A 22047-nucleotide genomic window follows, 5' to 3' on the forward strand; every position below is an offset into this window, starting at 1 on the left:
TGGGGATGCTTTGCTACTTCAGTTACTGGACAATCCAGGTCATCATTGAAGGAACCATGCCTTCTGCTCTTTTACCAGAAAATCTTGAAGGAGAGTCTCCACTTCTCAGTTTGTGGCCTAAACCTCAAGTGCTGTTGAGTTTTGCAGCAGGACAATGATCCAGAGCATACAAGCAGTCTGAATGGCTCAAAAGATATTAAATTAATTATTTTGGAGTGGCATACTCAAAGTTGTGAGTTAAATCCAGTGGAGATGCGGTGGCCAAGACCTTCAACTAGGATCTAATGCTTGAAAACCCTCTGATGTGGTTGAATTAAAACAATTCTACAAAGAAACATGACCAAAAATTCCTATAGTGATATTGAAGACTTGTCGCAAGTTATCGCAAACATCTAATTGCCGACGGCGACACAACCATTTATTAGGTTTTGGGGGTAATTACTTTTTCACTCTTTACCTTCAATAAATGTAATGATAATTTAAACATACAATTTAAACTTTGGCCTCTAGAGTTCTCTTTACTAAACATTAACAAAGGATCTAGTTTGATGACATAGTGAGGCAGCGTGGGATAATGGGAGTTGTTTTACCACCATTGCCAATGAAAATCAACCTGACACGAGCAAGTCATGTCGCTGAGTGTTATTTACATTACGCAGCAAACAGTAATGACTAATCGTGATCCATTATGAGTGTCCAGTGCAAACAGTGGACAGAGTAAACAGCCGGCTGTCTAACTGGCCAACTGTGGGGGTTTTCTTTCGTCATATGCCTAAGAGGTTACAGCAGAGGTGGGCAAAGCTATCGGTAAAGAGGATATGATGTAATTAAAAGGCGACCAAAATGAAACGCCATGTTAACTTGGAGATGGGGGTTTCTCTGGGTTTGAAAATTGTTAGAAACATTTTGGATAGTGCAAGTAAAAAAACAATCTACATATGTCTAATCATCTTTAATCATAGTATAAGTGTTACATATTATGTCTTTAAAAGCTGAAGTAGTGTTTAATCATGATGTCAAAATAATGTTAAAATAAGTTGATCTGAAACATTTTAATGCTCCAAAGAATCAAAAATAAAGGAAATCGGGAGGAAGTACTTTTGACACAACTGAATATTTAGATATACAGATAAGTCAAAATGTATCCTAAGAACTTGAGTGTATCTCAAAGTATCTGTTTGGGGATGGGATTTCTCATGGGTTGAAAACACATGTCTTCACGTGAAAATATTCAAAAAGACTAGTGAGAGTTTAAGTACCTCACCTCTGATACACAGCTGCTGTTCAAATAGAGCTGATAACATTTTCCATTTTAAACAAACTGTTCTTTAAGGTCTGTGCCACATTCACATTTCCACCATGTTGGAACATTGTAAGAGGCCTGTTCCAGGTTAATGGTTCATTTTTCTAATAAAAGGATGTTGCTTGGAATCATGAGGAGACTATGAGACAAAATGAGAATATGGAAACCCTAAACAGCAAATGGGTTCATCAAGACGACAAGTAAGTTATGTAACATATTTTGTGTTATGGAATAAAAACTGTACCGGTTTGCGTTCCCGTTTCGTGGGGATGTGTTGTGGAGGCTGAGGTGGTGGTTGCTGCTGCTGTTGAGGGGCAGGGTTCATAATAACCGGTGCCGCCTGCACCGAGGGGGTGAACTGTGGCTGGGCGGGGTAGTAGGCCCCTGCTGCGGATCAGACAGAGAGAACAACGTCAACCAACACATTGTGATTTAATCCTACACATGAGCTGCATTTACACAATGACAGCCAACATCAATAATGTTCTGAAAGTCAAGTTCTGCTGCATCTAAAATGTGAAATGTGATTTTACAGCATAACAGCTGCTGTTTTATGTCCAGTACAAAGTTATGATGCCATTACACTGAGGTAATTTTTTTAGTAGGTACTAAAGGCTTTTCAGCACCAGCTGAGGATGTGTTAAGCTTATATTAACATTTAGGGCATCTGATGAGGTAATAATGAACCGTTTACAATCTGTGTAATGACAGTTATTAAACTTCCATTCCTCTATTATAAAAATAAATGTTTAAACATAAGTTTGGTAGAGTCAAACCTTTAAACTTGTTATCACAGCGACATTTAACTTTTTCAAATATATCTTAAGGGATTTAGTTATGATTCATGAGTGAACAAACAAGTAAAAAAACAAATGAGTTTAGAGACTGTAAAAGAATAAATCATTATCATTGACACCATACAAGGACATCTTGACCGTATCATCAGGATAAATGATGTGATTTAATACCAGGTCAAATGTTTATGTAAACCAGTGTGTTCTTTACTTTTATACGCTCATATATCCGAACTGTTTCAGTAAAGCAAAGCCTTGCACTCAGATGGTACCTGCTGATTATCTTTTCCACTGCATTCAAATTCATGTCGATTTTTTTTCCATGCGTTACTTGAGCATATCTCTGAGCTTAATGCGGCATATTTATCCTGCCTAAAAATATTCAATTTTTCTGAATATTTGTAATGATATTACTGACAATAATTAACAATCATGTCAATTCAGATCTTGGGAACACCAAGTTCTTGGCATATTTACATGAAATGTTGATTCCTGAATGTATTAATTGATTAATAATTTCAGCCAATTTTTACCAGCAGTTGAAGGAACAAGTCACTTAAAACAAATAAACACATTATTTTAAATTGTGTCTTTCTGTCGACTCTGTTTGCTCTTGCGTAAGCTCAGAATTCCCCTTCATGTTGAATCTGACAGCACCGTCGACATGGCATCTGGAGATCACCACAGGTATAGGCCTTCAGGCCATGACCAATCAATCTCTCCCTCTGTGAATTGGTTTCTCTTATTTCTTAAGGATATAGATATCATAATATCAAATTCATTAACTAAATTAAGACAGCTTGAAAAGAGCTCCTGAAAAGAGTAACAAAAATCAACAGTTCAAAGAATTTGGATTTGCCCACCATGTCAATAACGTCAACAAGACATCCAAGAGCTCAGTGATATTACCTGGCCTTGTACCTGACCCCAGCTACAGTCCAGCTCAGTTGTTGCCCACTTTCAAAGGACTGGGATAATGAAATCCTCTGATTGAGAAGGCCTCTCTTTCAGCCTGGCAGTGGCTAGCTCCTGCTCAGTCCCTCTCTCCCTCTGCATGCATTTCAGTCTAACTCACATTACTGAGTCTGCATTGTTGACCAGGAGCAGCTCGGCCTAAATATAGTCAAAAACCCACACCGGCTGGGGGAAGAGAGCAAGCGTGCAAGAGGGAAAGGGAGGGAAGACAGACGGAGAGAGGACAGCGAGGGGCTCAAGGGGAACATGCTGGGAAGCAGAAAGCCAGAATGAGACTTTTCTTGGACAGTGTCCCGATACTGTAAATAAGAGGCTTGAGATATGACTAAAGAAGTGCAGGAGGACGAGAGAGCAATGAGAGACGGGCAGACTGCAAAGAGACACACTATCTAGACGACACCTACCCTCAGAATCCTGCTGCTCTTGAGACCCACGATTCCCCATGTTGAATGCCTGCTGAAAGCAGATCTGCGTTTAACCACAAAATGGAGAGGGGGTTTCTCTTCAAACCCCCCTCTCTGGCTTTTTCCTGTCCTCTCTACAGGTGCCCTCTCAGAATGACTTATTTTAATGCTCAGCCCTCCCTCTTCCAGCGTGTCTCCATTTTGCTCCTCCCTCTGACCTTCCTGATTCCTCCCTGCCTTTCACTTTTTTTTTACCTTCCTCCCTCCCTCCCTCCCTTCCTTTCCCCCTCCACAGTGCAATGGCAGGCAAACAAAACTGTACAGTTGTGTGAATCAGAGTGGCTCTAATTCGACTGAGGGCTGCCCCTATCTTATCACAACAGACAACTGATGTAATCCATGCTGGTATACACTGGATTGTTTACTACTTAAAGGGTTGGGTCATGTGTATGTGTGCATGATTACTTCAGGAGATCACTCAACTTTTGAGGAGGGAGTCTTATAAATAGATATTCCCTAAGCAGCACTATGTTTGAGTGTGTGTCTTTACCTGATGGCTATTAAAGGAATCAGTGGTCAAAGAGATGGCCCCAATTAAAAGTGCTGGGCGTGGGGATCAAAGAATGATATTCTGGGACTGTTACTATCCCCTTACCAAAGCTTTATGGTGGTGCTGAAAGAAAAAAAAGTATTCCTGCTCAGAAACACAACATATCTGTACCACTGTCTTGGCCCTACACTATATCCAGTGTATGCTTACAAAGCAAACAGTAGATCAGAGACTAGAGTTTGAGAGCAATGTCTCACTGTCAGATGACCACGTATTTAGGGTCATATGCCAACCTGATGTAGTGACATGTGACTTCCGGAACTAGCAATGTGACACACTGTCCAACACAAACATATGAGACAGTCATACAAATAAACACCATAGACAGCCAAGAAGCCATTTCAGATCTTCGACAAAAGATGATAACCTTTGAAATGCTCGTCTTATTGGAGTTCTTATTTAAGTAGACAAACATTAATATCTAATAATCACTGAACAGCTACCTTGAGAATATCAACAATAGAAAGTTTTGACTGCTACAGGCTTCAGTGTTCGATGTCTATTATCTGATTATATTTTAAAATGCATTCAGTCTTTTAAAACTAGCATTCCTTAACATGCTCACAGTTTAATACATCATTTAACATGGGGCTCATTAACATCAATATAATATTCAGAATACAGGATCAAAGAAAATATATATCGCAAATAGAGCCTAGTTGTTGACATATCTATTCACTAAGTGCAGCAGTGTTAATTTCGTTGACGATAACGAAAAATATTCGTTAACGCCCCTTTTCCCATGACTAAGACGAGACGAAGACGTAACGAAATGGATCTTTGAAAATAAAAACTATGACGAAATCTATTTTAATTTTCGTTGACGAGACGAAACGAAAATGTTGGCGGTTGACTAAGTCACAACAATTTTTAAAAACATAATCGTATCAGGCCGTCATGAAGTACCCGGAGCGGCGAGTGTGTCTGTGTGTGTGTGTGTGTGCTCCCAGAGAGCGCTCTGGTCCCGAGGCTCCGCCCCCTGCCGCAGCGCACTCGCTCAGAGAGACACAGTGAGATCAGAGCTCGTTCACTTGAAGCAGGCCGCTTACTAACTCACCGGCTGCTTCTTAACTATGGAAACAGTGAAAACACAGAGTTTCTCTGGTCTCAGCTGCTCTGAGATCAGCGCCGCAGCTTCTGGATCAGAGCAGAGGCTGCAGCTGGTTTCTACCGAGCTTCAGCTTCCTCTTCCGGTCTGATCTGCTTTAACTTTTTGATTTCACATTTCGCCAACTAAAATATATAGGCTGCAGCTATATGTTTTTATTTATTTCAAAATAGGGTACTTCTTATTTCATACATTTCCCACAAATATGGGGATGACTCAAATAACCCTACATAGTTCTGCGTTTAATTTATTTCAAAGTAGGCCTACACTTGCCTGTGTATTTTCTTCTCCTCTTCATAAGCATTTGGTGTTTCCCTTTGTTGTAACAGGTAAAAATAAATAAAATGTCAACAGTTTTCTTTATTGTTGTTCTATAATTTCATAAATGCAATAATCTACAGATTAGTATAGTATAACTTTATATTACATTTTATCAGCTTTGTTATCAAATATGTTTTGCGGCTCCAGACAAATTTTATTTGGGGGAAGAGGGGGCAAAATGGCTCTTTTGATAGTAAAGATTGCCGACCCCTGCTATAGACCTATAGGAGGGATATCTAATGGACAACCTAAGTACTGAAAGCTAGACTAGTATGCAGTTGTAGACACAACACAGGGGGTCCCTGGACCTGAGAAGGGAAGATAAGGAGTTTAATGTGGCTATTAAATGTGACTAAAACTAGACTAACGCCCGCTTCACACCGGACACGTTAGCGTCGCGTAAACGCTAGGCTGTCACACCGGACGCGTAAGCGTCGCGTAGATCCCTAGCACGCCGGGGCCAGGCTGCACACCGGACAGGCTGAACTCCGCGGCGGTCATCCTGCGATTCCTCTCCGTGATCACACATACAGCTGATATTTGTCATTAACTGAAACGGTGTCCCAGCATTTGTCCTTTTTAATGTTGTCTTTAAACAACACGGCCGAGGATCGTACAGGTCACTGTACTACTTCTCCACTTCAATTATTAATTTAATGTCATCCATCTTCAAGAACTTCTCCGCTGTTTGCTCCGTTCAATGTCGGGTGTAAATTACGTATTCTCCACTCAAGCCTATGTGGAGAGTACACACACACACACACACACACACACACACACACACACACACACACACACACACACACACACACACACACACACACACACACACACACACACACACACACACACACACACACACACACACACACACACACACACACACACACACACACACACACACACACACACACACACACACACTTTCTATCTTTATGACTGCTTGTGTGTCTGTATGGAGGGGCAGAGGGGGACATTTAATAATGTGATTGGTAAAATTGGTAAAATTGACAACAGAAGGGGAATACAAACTATGTGATGCATATTTTATCATTTATATCATATAAAATATGTCCCCAATATCGTTTAAAATCATTTTTCACTGTGTTTCCCGGAGCGTTACGCTCGCGTCAAGCGCAAAAAATAGACTCGACGCCGAAACGATCGCTGCACGACGCGAGGCAGTTTTGGTGCAGCGCTGCACTTCCTTGCGTCCGGTGTGGCCGGCACAAGGGATTAACATGGGAGTGGATGGGAGCCAGCTGTTATTTAAGGCTTGGCGGTGCGCATACGTGACGCTAACGCGTCCGGTGTGTGGCCGGCGTAAAATGTTATTTGTTTTCGTCGACTAAAACTAGACTAAAATGTAATTCGTTTTGTCGACTAAAACTAGACTAAAATGTAATTTGTTTTCGTCGACTAAAACTAAGAAGGATAAAAATGACTAAATGTGACTAAAACTAATATGCATTTTCGTCAAAAGACTAAAACTAAATCAAAAATAGCTGCCAAAATTAACACTGAAGTGCAGGAGGAAACTGAAAATGGTGATTTCATGCAACACATCAAATGGATGCAAAAATAAGGTCAAATTTTTACACCAACTTTGAGAAACTTCTTAAGTTAAATTAAGGTAACATCTCATATGAGCTCAGACCAAATAATTGGTTAGACTGTATGCTTCTCAATGCAGCCTGAATGAAATATAATAGTTACATTGTGATTGTTACCAACACATAACAAACCCCTTCAAGAGAATAGCGTACTTTAAAGCCTTATAGATCTTGGCTTAATTTAGCGGCTTTAAACACAGATTTTCACTGGCACGTTTTCTGCTTCATACAAGCTTGTTATACCTCGGTTTATACCTCTGTGTGAAAATCACATTTCCCTTAGCAGCTTTGCATACGCGATTGCAGAGTGTGCAGAGGTATTGTTCGAGCACCATGCACATCACAGGCTGTGTGTACTGCATGGTGAGGTGCAAAGAGCATGGGCATGAAAAGCCTAATAGGAAGAATTGTGTTTTAACAGTCCTTTATTCAGGCCTGCACGTTCGATTGCTGATGAGCTACAGTTTAAACAAAGACAACACATAGTTTAGATGCCTGCTGGTGAGTGGGGGGGTCAGCAAGTTTGCTCGAGCATTGTCAGTTAATGTGATGTACTGACACTCAGCCGCCTCTAGAGGGTGCGACAACCCATGGGATCAGAAGGAAACATGTCTGCAGTGCTACTGCATTCTGTAGATGTTAAGTTATGAATGTTTATGAAAACAGAATGTGCTGTTAATACATAAAGAGTTTAAAAAGCAGAGATACATTAATATGTATTAATTACTATTGACAGCCACTTTGTATGTGCATTATAGACACAAGAATCTGAAATGCTAAATACAGATGTTATGTACACTGACATTCATGCTTTAATATATTTTTCTGGTGTACCCGCTTCACTCAAGTTGCTCTGACTATGACAGACGCAGCTTTTTACATGTTTTACTTTCAACACGTCACTAAGACAAAAGCTCGTCTCATAACCGCATTTCATCATGGTCATATGGTCCATTTAAACTGACAGTCATCTCTGAGGATTTCTGTGTGTGATTGTGAATGTCAGTGTACAACTGACAGATGTCGTTGCTCTTTGGTTCTGAGGTACACACCCCCAGACATTAAACCTTCTGCTACAGATTCTTAGTAGATACATTGAGTTTCTACGAAGCAAGAAGATGTAAGGAACACAGATGAGTCATTTGGCCTTTGAGATTAGGACAACAATAATTAATAGCAACATCATTAGAAGTGATGATTAAAGGCAGACCACTTCTTTTTGTAAACATTGATATGAAAAGACTCAAAAGCTTCGATGACCAGGGCAGCAAATGGAAAAAGCCCGGATTGCCAAAGCATCTAAGAACATCACAAAGAAACAAAAAATCACAAGGACGAAAGATTAAACATGAAATGATAAGTGGAAAACCTTTTGAAAACAACTACCTCGGTAACAGCAATATGTGAGTCATCAGTTACCACAGGGGAGGATTTTTCATGTGGTTATCTTGGTAAGCGTGCCATGCTGCCTGCCTTCTGTAAAATAATTTCTACCATTACATTAAGGAGTGTTAGAAACATAATGTTGCGGACATGGTACACGTCAGCCTACATTTTTTTGCTTCCTTAACTGATCAACTTTGGAAGATGTTGGACTTGTGGTTGCTGGTAGTAACAGGTGTGATGAGACAGAGGCAGACAGTGTTCGGTTGCCTCTGATTCCGACACAGCATTGGGGGCAGTTGAGATACTGGGGCAGAAGTATGGTGCCTTTGATTGGTTCAGTTTAAATAAAAAAAGTGTATAAAAAGGGGCCTGTGTCAATTTAAGAACCCCTGTTAAGTGTCTCTCTGTGTGTGTGAGTGGCTCAGGTGAGGCCCCAGGTAGAGCCTCTTACCATAAGTACCATATTCAGCTTGGCTGGTGCCTGGGTAGAAGCCTGGGGTGCCTGCTGGGACTGGGTATTGCTGGGGTGTGGCCACGTAGGTAGCTGACCGGTACTAAGGAAACAAACAGAAGGGAACATGGGAGATAAGACAGAAAGAAAGGAACAAGACAAAATCATACAACAGTGATAGAAAGGTATAAAAGTGTGACTCAGACTTGCACACAACAAGATAAGACCCCCTCTCTTCCCTATAAATCTCAAGGTACGTAACTGTGTAGTGCTTGCTCAGTGGCTTTACTACTTGTAAAAAGTGCCACAATGTATAAGCTTAGCATGTTGTTACGGAGGCAGCACAGTTACTGTGACAATGCAGATACTGTAACCAGAATACAACTTAGTCACCAGAAAAGGAGAACAAGGAGGACATAACCTAGTTAATGTGAGTGCGTATTTAGTTGGTGTGTATGTTGCATGCGTTTTCATTACGGGTTACAGGTCAGGTCGCGTGTTTTATATTAACATGTCCCAGCGGAGCTGTATTGGACTTAAGAGATAATTGCGGGTAACGGCTCCAAAAGTGCCACAATGTAAAAAAAAAAATGGACCTGTGCAGGACTTAATACCTTGTGTCTGTAATGTATAGAACATTTATTACAACAAAGGGTGGATAACAAAAGCTTAACATTTACACAGGCATAAAAGGGAAAATGTTTTTTTTCTATTTTCATCAACTTAGAAATGTATGTGTGTAAATGTGGTGTGCCATGTCTGCTCAATTATTTACACCATCTGGTTTGTGCACAAGGACAATCTGGCAGTGTCACTAGCTGATAACATCCCAGTTTGTGCCCCCTACCTGTCCCGGTATGAAGTAGGCGGGTCCCTGAGGCGAGTTGGCGAAGGGCAACTGTTGCCCAGGGATCATCATCATTTGGGAGCCAGGGCCTGGCTGGTAGACATGGGTGGGCGTCACGGGTCGAGGGGCATTGTTGGGAGGGACACCTCGCGGCCCACTACCAGGAGGCAAGCTGGCCCTGTTGGTGTAGTAGGGCTAAACAGCAGGGAGGTGAGAATAAAAGGTGAGGATGGAGATTGATATCGTGAGGACATAGAACAAATGTAGATGATAGTGGGAAAGACAAGTGAGAGGTGAACAGGTTTAAAGGAAAATGTTGGAAGATTAATGGGATGAATTAGGGTAGTAAAGAGACAAAGTAACAAGGGAATTATTTGGTTATCTTTCTGAAACCTCTGACATAAAGATACCCCCAGTACCCTGATCTGATTTAATCTATTGGACCAAGTGGGGGTGGCTTGTCCAGTCTAACAGCAAGGCTCAAAGTTTGCCAATGAATCTGTGGCAACACTCCAACTGGAAACATATTGGCCTTGCCTGCCTGGAGAGATAAAGCCGCTAATGCAGGTTCATTCAGAGCCTCCTCATTGAAATTCTGCTGCTCGCCTGGGAGCAAACTGCCGTAGCCAGCGAAATTACACCAAGCCAACAAAGAACAAAGCTGCCAAATATTAGTCACACACATATGCATTCCTCATGAGGATGAGGGCAGAAAGACTGAAGGAATAACTGGAAGAAAAAGGATGAGTTACCTGTAGCGACCTGAAGCTTCCCTTCAGCAGCACAAACACAGATCACACACAGACACACATCATATGGAGGCAACAGGATTGTGGGAAGAGAAGGAGTGAGAGAAAGAGAAAACCACCATCAGTTAGAGAAAGGCCAGGAACCATCCATTCTGAGCCAAGCAGTGAATTAACAAGCAGCATGCAGACAATAGGCAGAACACTGACTCATCATAAACTAGAACTTATTGTCTTGAAACTACATCAGCTAAAATACATTGCAAAAAACAATTAACTAACTAGCTAATTTGGCAAACACATGGGATGACCAACATGACGGTTGACCTAGCAGAGGGAAAATGAGGGGGGCCTGTAGTACGAGGCAGGATTTGCAGCGTGTATAGCTTAAATGTTTCCTTTCCAATGAGGATGGTTCACTTCCTATCAAGGTCAATCACCATGGTGACTAATCCTGAACCGCCTACCTGACCTGGAGCAGGTTAAGTTCAAGATATCAAATAAAAACAAATCAATGTCAAATGGCCTTTACAGGATTTTTTTTAATTTTGACATGATAATGCATATATCTTGAAGACTGGAATGGTCTCACTGTTTAATATTTAGTATGTGTCAACTGTTTTAAAACAGAGATTCTAACAAATCAAGAAAGAGCTTAATACGTCAAATACAGTTACGACATCCCAACTATTAAATATATATTTTAGTTAACTGAAGATCCTTTGATTTCCAACATAATACGTGACAGTGTAAACTATTTTTTATCTGCGCACTGTTCAATATTGTCCATGATTCTAAATTAACTTTTCAGATAGGTTAACCTCATCACACATTAATTACTTCTCTTCTGTCTGACATCACTACAACTTTGTATCTATCTGTATCACACGTTCAAAATAGTTTGTTCATTATCACACGACTGTGGATGACGGTTGTCCAAACATCTGAGACTGTAATGGGAAAACGATGAGAACATTACTGCAGACAGGGCTGACTATTGTAATCCATAAGTCTGACTGCGCTCTGCTTTTCGAATTCCAAATTACCACAAGCATATTATACCCCTTTATATTCTGGAAAAAGGTTTTTACCTGTTCGACAACATATGGACAAATATTGATAATAGGCCAATATATACAGCTGACTCACAACTTGGTCGTGTTCTAAATCTAATGCTTAAATTCCCACATGTACAAAAGGGGAAATCTTCAATAATAATGGCAACTAAAATTATTTTCTATCAAGTCATTGTATATTCTTCAGGTCTATCAAAATGTTTGGTACATCATTTAATGTAATAAATAATTTATTTTTTATTGATCTGAATTCAGATTCTTGCGTGGTTAGGAAGTAAACATTACTGTAACGATATTTAAAAATATTTCCTAAAAAAAAAGGTTACCTGGAAAACTTCATGACAGCATTAACAGTAGATTTATATATTTGTGATTTTCTTCAGTTATGACTAGATAATAAAATAAATTTTCTGGCCTTTATTGTCTGCTATCATTCTTATATGACCTGGCTCAGATTAAACCCTTTGACAAATAAATACATAAAACCATCAATTATGAAATGTGTCAGTAACTTGCAGCTGTTAAAATACAATAAAAAAGTTGATATTTGTTTAAATGGTATGGGATTAGTATTTGGTGTCTACCGATGATTAAATCCAGGTGATAGATGAAAGTCTTTCATACAAAAGAAAATAAACCCCATCTATCCAAACCCTGTCATGTTAGTCACTTGTGCTGTTAGTACCTGTTGGTGTAAAGGTCGGGGACCTGGGGCAAACTAGAGGAGGAGGAGAGGCAGACAGAGCAGAGGTTAGAAAAAGCACAAGATCAATGACATTTTCCAGACCATTACAGCAGAGGGGTGAGCCCACTTTCTGTAGATTTTTTTTTGTTCTTGTATTTGTAGTGGTCACCTAGTATTTGCTATTTACAATTCATTTATAATATAACCATCTCATTTAAAAAAAAATTGGTCAAAAATACATTAAACACGATCAATACAGCAGGACTGACTTGAAAAACAATAAAAACAAATTACAGTTGGAGCCACTTGCATTTCGTCCAGCATCAAGGAGTAAGAGTGAGAAAGGAGTTTAAACCATGTAGAGAAGGCTGTTGCGAGCATGTATTGACTACGATGTTAGAATTTGTGAGGCGTATAAAGGGCAGGCTGATACTGACATCTAAAATGGTGCAGGACCGGTGAGAAGCAAACAAACATGCAAATGTTCTGAGGAATTTACACACTTGTGCAAAAGACTCTACACTGTGTTTTCTACTGAGAGGATTTCAGATGGCGACAGGGAGCAGAAGTTGTGCTAAACTTGCACACAAAAGACATTAATACTTTCAGGATTTATAACTGGAGTCGTTTGTCTGTGATTTCTCTGACAGAAGTGAGGGCCAGGAATTACAGAAAACTAAACTTAGATATACAACGTGAAGGCAACTTATACAGAGCGGTGGTTGAACAGGTGCGCCTAACTATTTAATTTAAGCGCACTAGCACATAGTGTAATTTAGGGGCACCAACAAATGTTAACCACTTGGCACTGCAATAATTCACCAACCTTACTTGACAGTTCCCATATTTATATATATTGGTAATGTCGAACTAGGGCTGGGTATTGCCACTGTTCCCCCAAATCAAGTCTGATTCACAAGGTCTTGATTTGATTTCAGTCTGATTCAATATCGAATCAGTTAAAGATATGTCTTTGTACAAAGTTTGCCTGGATATGAAATAAATCCTCAGAGAACTAAAGCTGTAATCTGAACAAGGAAACCTCTCACTTAATGCATCATCAAAAATATTAAGGTAAGCCTGTCACAATAACACATTTAGTTGGACGCTATTTTGTACCACAAATTATTGCGAAAGTGATATAACGCCATCGTTATTGTGAAACCCTTTAAAACCGCCGGTATAATGATAATATTATGGCATAATCATGCAAGTGCATCCTTTCAAAAAGCAATGCACTTAAATTGTAAAGAATATTCAGTCCGACATTTTAATTAAAATGAAAAAGATTAAAATATCCTAAATAAATAAAACGATAAACCACACACAACCATAATCAGACATTTAATGGACTCTCGGGCTCCGGCAACAAAAATATCTCTTGAATAAATATGAAACATTTGACACAGAATACATGTTCAGTAAACAGGATGTGATGGTAGGCTTTAGATTAGATTTCAGGTTCGTATTGTATTTGGTTAGTATCCCATGTGTGACCAAAATTGTCAAACTCTGGAGCCCTGCAGTAACTCAGTCACTTGTGTGAAAGTTACCGCAAAAGGTGCAGTTTGACGGACTGTTTTAATAACTTCTGTCTCTGATATGTAGGGCGGAGTATTAGGGCCAATTAAAGGGGGGAAATGGGAGATTATGAGAAAAACGTAGATTTACAAAGATAAAGTCGTAGTATTACGAAATAAGTCTTAAGTTAAATTGAGAATAAAGTAGTTACTTTAGGCTACGTGTCACTTTATAGAGTTTTAAAATTAGGAGTTTTGAGAATCTTTTTTAGTTATACTGTGGTGTAGGTTTCACAAATTATTGAAATATTTTTGGCTCATCAGCACCACATTATCTAAAGTATCCAGACTTTGAAAAGATTGTGAAAGAAACTGTTTCTATGCTGAAGAAAGGACCACAAAAAACATTCCTGCTTTGAGGAGGGCATTTTTGGTAGTGGTCCAAAATTCTGCATTTTTTTTTTAAATATGGCCCTTATACTCCGTTGTAGATATGTAATAGAATTACAGGGTTTCCTCCAGTGCTTTATAGGCCTTCCCCCCTCCCCCCCCCCCCGCCAGGCTAAGCGTCGCTTGTTTATTTATTTAAAAAAAAAATAAAATAATGTTATGCACCAGAAACATGATACCAAAGACGGTGTAGCAGATCCCCCGAAAGATTGGTGAGACTTAACTGATGTTCAGGTCGTTTATTGAACCGTCCTTGTCACCGTACACCTTAATAAAACTTTAAACAACTTAGAAACACCGTAAGAAATTGTGCCTCTTCCGAGGGTCGCTGAATAACATAGCTTCTTCCGTCAACACTTTACTTACTCATTGAGCCCCGATCCCCGGACAAGCCCATCCTAATGGTCCACACAGTCGCATGTCCCACCCCGACCCCTTCACTGACACTCAGACATCAGAACGCTCCTTCAACACAGTGTTTCACTGAGTATACGTCAAAACCATGACCCCCCCCCCCCCCCCCCCGTAGCTGAGGTGACCGCGAGAAGGCTTCTCTAGCAGCCCTACCACCAGGCTTAACAAGTTTTCTGGGGGAAACCCTGGAATTAGTAATTATTTTTCATGAATGGACCTTAATCCACCACTTTGTGCTGCAGGGTTGGGTGAGCAGTGGGCAGGCCTACCTGTCGGGTCTGTGGTGTTGGGTTCATTTGTGGAGGCGGTGGGGAGGCAAACACAACAGAAGGGGGCTGCCCGGGGGGGAATGAGGGCTGCAAGAGACAGGAAGTGATATTAACAGCAGAAGAATGGGATTTAGGAGGGACAGGGAGCAAGTGGGATGAAAAGTGGTCAACAATTGTACAGGTAGTGCGGCCAATATTTGTGCTCAGGTTATTGTTTATTTTCCTCATGATACCAGCATCTTTTCTATTTTAGGGTGAGCTAATATCTATAAATACATTCTGCATGTGGATCTACAGAATCTGCAGGTGAGGAGCAACATTTTGGAGCTGGTTTCCAGTTTGAGCAATTATGTTTGAGCAGGCTTTGGTTGCCCTCAAGTAAACAGTCTGTGTGGAGAGAAAAAGAGATGGAACACATCGACTATAGGTATCAACTATCAACTTTTAAATTGATCGGCATTCATGTGCAGACAGCCGTTAATAGAAAATAGCCAAAATATCCACTGGACCTAAAATACCTCTAAATGTATTGCTCATTATGTCGGTAAAAGATTTGACTGAGCCTTACGATGGGGTCTACACCAGAAGCCCCAAAATATTGGCAACTTCCCGCATATGCTAATTGGGGAGGTAACACAAGGCCGGCGCATGCTTCTGCGTTTTCACGGGAACGGAGACGCAGGAGCCCTTCCGGGCCCCTCACGGCCCTTCCTACGTCCTTACGTGCGTCGGCCAATTTTTCTAACTAGACGGCAAAGCCCTGCAAGCGTCACCCGGCCGCGAGGGCTGTGATTGGTCTGCTGACTACATCATTTCCGGAGTCGCATTTCCGGTTCATGCCCGGAAACCACGGAAGATTTAGAAGAACGAATATGGACCAGATAGAAGAGCACTTGGCAGAAGAGATCCGACACTATGTCCACTAGTATAACCCGTCACTAACCGGCGGATTTTTCCGCCAGAAAAAGGCTCTGCGGAGCCGCCGTGGCGATGTAAATAAATCACTCTTCTTCGTGCAACACACGAAGAAGAGCCGACTTCGACAAAAAACATTACTGCGCCTAGTTTTCTGGCGGGGAATTGCATGGCAACACGCGCAACGGTTGGAGAACCATGAATGAGAACGAGTCCTGCGGTACAGCTGCGTGCCTGCGGGCCCCTGACGACGCAGAAGCATGCGCCGGCCTTTACTTTAAAGAACCAAACAGACCCAGGTGTCAACCATTCACCTCCTTGTAACACAAGTTACACTGGCAGCTCACGCCGTTACTTCTGACAATTACTGTGAAGTACAAAGACTGCGTTAAGGCACTGTCTGAGACATAGTGGAAAATCCTCTGGTGGCTGCTGTAACCCTTCCCTACCAGAGAGTGCATTGTTGTGTGATCTGTTTTCCATTATGTGTTACGAGAGCCCTTTTTCCGCCTGTGAGAAACAAAGTGGGACAAAGCAACACGCCCTTCAAGAGCCAGTGCAGAAAGTGAAGTAGCATGGATCATAACCTGTGACAGGCCAGGGGAGGGGGCCGGGTGGGGGATAGAGGGGGGTCCCGTTATAGGTTGTGGTGCTTTATTCATTTCTTGGAGTTCTGCATGGGGAGGCGGATGTGGACCTGTGTACAAATCTGCAGAAAGAGAGAATGGGTCTAAGGTTATGAAAATGACAACTTCAGAAGTGGGTATCACATTCAGCACCCCTGCGACATGAGCAACAACATAGTACAAAGTATAGCAGGAAGGTTTGACTAGAATATGGGACATTTTCTTTTAAGAGAAAAGGCAAAGGTTTACTTCCTCCCCCTGAAACAGAGGTGTAAATCCTAAGCTGATATTTCCTGTTAGTAGTCACGGCTTATACACTGTACTTACAGTTAATAATCCTTTAAGGTCCCAAGTCTGGTTACACTGAGGAACAGTTTGTCCTACGGGGAAGACAGAAGGGGAAATCTTGTTACCAGAGAGAATATAATGGCACATTTCAGTTTAACTTCACAGCATCTTCTATACCTATTGTTTTTACTTGAGGGGTTACTGTTCAGCATATCAAACAGACACAGATGGAATATTGTATAAATAACCGTTACTAATGATCGAAGTCGCCAAAACCAAAGAGGAAACCTTAAGTTTGAAAAAAAAGAAATACTTTAACATAATGAAAGGGTTTATAGTTAAGAACCAACCAGACATAAGTCTGTAGACCATTAATTGCCGAGATTTCATTCTTTCATTTTGTATATTGGTCTTTATCTTTCATGACAGATTGATCCTCCTGCAGCCCTGGAAATGCATCATTAGGCCTGTCACTATAACACATTTTTCTGTGCGATTAATTGCCCCAGAAATTATTGCGATAAGCGATAATATTGCCGTTTTGACACCATTTTCAACTTATATAATGATAATGGCATAATAATGCAAGTACACTCTTTCGAACATCAATAAACTTTTATTTTTAAAGAACACTGGAACTGGACATCTGGAAGACATTTAAAATATCCAGAATTAATTAACAAAACATCCAAAAACAATAAATAAAATTATTTTAACCAAAAATGCTCTTGAATAAAAACCAAACACAACCAAAAACAATAAATAAATAAAAAAAATAATGACTTTGTGTGGCTTAAGGCAGGATCTCTCAGGAGTAACAATGTGGCCAGCTGTGCTAAACATTCTCTCTTAGCTGGTGCTTACTTTGTTTGCCGACTAAACGCCCCAGTGATTGTGGACTGTTTGGAAGACGGAGTCTTCCCATCTGTTTGTTTTTTCCCAAGCTGGGAAAACTGCATCGGGTGATTGTGTTTTAGGTGAAGATGCAGGTTTGTTGTATTGCCGCGTTTTGTCAATATTGTTTTCAAACAAATGCGACATGTCGGCTCGCATAGGTTATTTGGTTTGCCCCGGCCGTTGGGTTTGAAGCCGAAGTGCTCCCACACGGCAGCTGTCGCGTTCGGCTTAGACACCAACTCCATCTTTTTATTCTTCCAAATGTTTTTTCTCTTGCTCTTCTCCTCTCGGGACTTTCATGCTGCACTCTGCACTGTGCAACGCCAGGGCTCCGCCTCCCACATAGAGACCAATGCTACAAGTGACTGACACGTGAGGGGTTAACTTATTGTGCCCTCAGCTCGGCCTTTAAGGCTGCGCTGCAGGAAATAATAACCATCACCAACTGAATGCCTAACCCTGCGCGCTGCCTTGAAGAATTCAGTTGGGGCAAAAAAACACCAATCCGCCGAGAGGGCAGATACACCGGATTAAAAACTTTTGATATCCAGTTACTTTGAAGCGTGCGGATGGAATTTATTGCAGCCGGCAAAAAATTATCGCTCATTTTAATTTATCGCGCAATTAATTGATTTATTGCATATCGCGACAGGCCTATGCATCATACCTGTATTCTGTGGCAAAATGTTCTGCAACTCTTCCTTGTTAATCTACCTTCTCTAAAGATTAGGGCTGAACGATTTGGGGAAATAATCTAATTGCGATTTTTTTCCCCAATATTGCGATTTAATATGCGATTATTTTATTTGATCCAATTTTTTTCCCCCAACAGAACGTAATGAATGATTTAAATATGACCAACACAATATCAGATACATTTAGTGTTAAATAATATTTAAAATTATAGGTGCCTTACTGCTCCCAAGTCAGAAACATTTCACACAACTGAAACATAGAATTTGCCTCTACTATACTTTGAAAATATTTTGTAAAATCAAAGTAAATAAAAAAGTTATAAATAAAAAACAGATAAATGCACAGGCCATATATCAAACAGTACAACTGCATGTATGAACAGTTTCCTGAAGTTAATGAAATTGTCCCACTCCTCAGACTGTGATTTTTAACCCTTTCGAACTCAAGTCACGTAACAGACAGAGTGTGTGTGGAGCCACAACACAGCAGACATGAGGCGCTGTAAAGCCTTGAGCATCCCGTTCATGTGTGGGTGGTCGTGCAGCGGTACGGAGGCGCCGGGCCTCAGCAGGAACACTCCCATGCTGAACACCTCCGTCCCGCAGATGTGCGTGTAGGTGACCGGGCGGCTCCGGAGCCCCGCGGCCCCGGAGCTCGGCTTGCTTTTCCGGGGAGGCCTTTTCAGGTCCTCCGCCCGCACTGCGATCACCAGCGAGATAAGCTCGCTCTGTGTTTGCACCATGTAGGTGACGCAGGCCTGCTTCGCTATCTTCTGGATCAGCGGAGTTGTGTTGTCCCGCGGCATTCTGGCTGCGGAAGGCAGCCCGGTGCGCTACTCTCGTTCGCACATGATAATCGCGCACGTTGCGATTAGGAAATCGCGTTTTATCATATCGCGATTAAATCGCAAATGCAATTAATCGTTCAGCCCTACTAAAGATATTCTATTATTTAAAGTCAGGAGACATAGTTGGCCAGGTTAAGGAGTTGGGTGTGTTTTTCTGTGTTTTGGAAGATTTATAGTGTGATCTTTAACTGCCTGTCTCCTGCACATTCTAAAGCCCTATATCAACACAACTCTAAAGTTGTATAAAATCATGCAGTTTTGTGAGCAGTGGCTTTCTTCTTGGACCAACACATGAAGAGGTTGACTTCCTACAATGTTGTTTCAACAGGCATCAGGTTTCACAGCACGTACCCATTGGTTTTTCATGGCAACATTATCTCAAATGTGTGTTTTTGGAAGAGATTGGCATTATAACTCTTCCTATAGCTTCAAAACACTGCTTAGACACAAGACAGGAAAAACTTGAGTAATCTGCTGTGTTATTTTTTGCATTCTTTTAAACCCTTGTTCAATTCCTTGTTCTCAAGTGGAAATTACATGTGCAATCTATTTTATTGCAAATTATTTAAATTGCTGTGGTGACCATTCCCTCACTTGTTGCATTGAGGTGGTTCTTTGAGGGCTGTCTTTTCTAGTGCCTGACTAAGATATTGGTTGAACTATAATATTGGCTTATATGAGCCTTTCAAATCGGTATCTGTTTATGTTTGCTAATACGAGCCAATATTTGCAGAAGATGTTTACTTTTAAAAGTGTTTATTTTCTAAATACAGGATCTACAGTAAAATGTTGGAGGCATTTATGTTTTCTTAGGATTTTCCTCAAGTTTATGATTAAACTGTAATATATGAAGCATCAAAATAAATTCTTTGTCATATCGGATTTCAATTTTTTTCCAGTCAGGTTCTAGTCTTCTGTAATGTAGTCTGTCTAACCTGTTTAATAATTAATGCACAGGGTAAAACCAGAGAAGTATTAAACCGCACCACAACAACAAATGAACTTGTTCAGTTAAGTTCCTGCTCTGGATAATATTTCATCAGGTGAATAATGTAAACCTGTAGTTCAAGTTAAAATTGTAAATTTAGCTTCAAGGGTTTCCGTGGTAAACTGAAATTAGTTCTATTCAGTATTTTTAACATAATACTGTAGTTTGAACATAGCTGCCTCACAGCAAGAATGTTCCTAGTGCAAATCCCTGCTTGGCCGGGGTCTCTGTTTTCTGTGCGGATTTTCTCTTCCTCTGAAATTTGGGTTGATTGAGGACTCTAGACTGTCCTTAGGTGTGATTGTGAATGGTTGTTTGTTTCAATATGGTGGCCATGCAATACACTGGATACCAGAATATACGCCACTTTACGACCAATGGCGGCTGGGATTGGCTCCTGCTCCCCCTCACAACCCTCCCAGAATGAAATATATAGATTATGGATTTATAGTCCTTTAAAAGGTGCTGCGAAATTAGCTCTAGTTGAATTACGAATACACATCTTCACAGCAAGTAACCAATAATCTGGGTTTTTTGCATGTCCACTTATCCACAGAATACGTAATTTTATCATTACAGTTCAGATAAATTCAGGTGAAAGCAGGGAGGGTCAAAGTTTCCTTATTAAAACCAAATCACATTTACAATTAAATCTATGTCCACCATCAACTGCAAGACAATTACAAAAGCTTTCCTGTTACATACACAGTCACAATCAATGACCTTGTTTCAAATCCAATTTGAATGCCGGGGCTTACGGACACATGGATGACCCCACAGGAGCAGTATGGAGAAATTCAGGGGGGGGGTTTCTGTTGCATTTTACGTTTGAAGAAATGGTCATCATTTAGTTCAATTGTATTGGATTTGGTGGCAACGCCGTTCACCCCTGAAACTCTAAAAGTGTTTAGTGGAACTTTCTTGTGTGCTATGTTTAGGGGACTGATATTTAAGAGTGTGTGCCATTTGGTGCAAAAAAATCCAATCTTGTTCATTTAAATGTGGTTTCATAAGGGAAACTGAACAGGCCTAGGTATGCCCTCTACCAGGTGACAATCTAGTTATGTAAAGTAACCTGAGGCTGAAACAGCACATTAGTTACAAAAAGTGAAGATACTCAGTCAGTAAGCTAATATTTAAGGCTTCAGTGAATTTCAATTATATTATTAAATTATCCTTTAGCAGGTTCAGAGACTTGTACCAATACAATTTATGATTTGACTGGCTAAGAAACTATGATTAGTGTGGGTCATGTCAGGCCAATACATGATTTTTTTTTACTTAGTTCACTTGTGTCAATACCAATCCAGTGTTTATGATGAATTTGTCTGACAAAAGCTGATCTAATTTCAACGAGTCACATCTCTTAGAATAAATTGGTATCATTTTGAATCCACTGGCAAACGTTCCTCCCTCTGACCACCACCTTTTCAATACATACGTGTATGAAATTAACCCATTATTATGCAGAATGCTTTAAACTATTTCCACCATTTTTGTCTCCATTTCCTGATTTCAGTGTTATCATCTTCCTCAGGTTATATGTTCCTTGTAATAGTGACACATTTTGTATTTATAGCCAAAACCTACAATAACTCTGCCACTGACTCACGCCCTTTTCCCTGGCACACACACACATAAGCAGCAGTGTAAAAAGCCTGAGTCATGATGAATCAGTGTGTTTTTTCTTTTTCAAAGAAGAGGAAATCACGCTGCAGAAATGGCTTCAATCGCCATGGCTACCATGACTATATCAACACACAAACAAAAGGAGACAGAAAGACAATGAGTTTTAACTGAGTGAGGGTTTCCATAAAG

At 40.6% G+C, this 22047-nt stretch overlaps 1 protein-coding gene across 4 annotated transcripts in view; it reads right to left on the reverse strand.

The window, feature by feature from the left end:
- Window positions 1–22047, reverse strand: part of LOC133003767 (eukaryotic translation initiation factor 4 gamma 1-like) — a 46519-nt gene that overhangs the window by 19761 nt on the left and 4711 nt on the right. Inside the window, exons 2-8 of one of the 4 annotated variants that reach the window (XM_061073567.1) lie at window positions 16841–16893; window positions 16475–16596; window positions 14973–15059; window positions 12320–12352; window positions 9813–10007; window positions 8966–9068; window positions 1548–1690 (exon numbers count right to left, since the gene is read on the reverse strand). In XM_061073567.1, coding sequence (XP_060929550.1) covers window positions 1548–1690; window positions 8966–9068; window positions 9813–10007; window positions 12320–12352; window positions 14973–15059; window positions 16475–16549 — 636 coding nt within the window. In that variant the 5' untranslated portion in view covers window positions 16550–16596; window positions 16841–16893. Of the gene's footprint in view, window positions 1–1547; window positions 1691–3006; window positions 3322–3476; window positions 3641–8965; window positions 9069–9812; window positions 10008–12319; window positions 12353–14972; window positions 15060–16474; window positions 16597–16840; window positions 16894–22047 lie in introns of those variants that run through there. The other 3 variants (XM_061073570.1, XM_061073569.1, XM_061073568.1) reach the window with 3 other exon arrangements.

Source organism: Limanda limanda, chromosome 6 (assembly GCF_963576545.1).
Source record: "Limanda limanda chromosome 6, fLimLim1.1, whole genome shotgun sequence".
NCBI classification, from domain to species: domain Eukaryota; kingdom Metazoa; phylum Chordata; class Actinopteri; order Pleuronectiformes; family Pleuronectidae; genus Limanda; species Limanda limanda.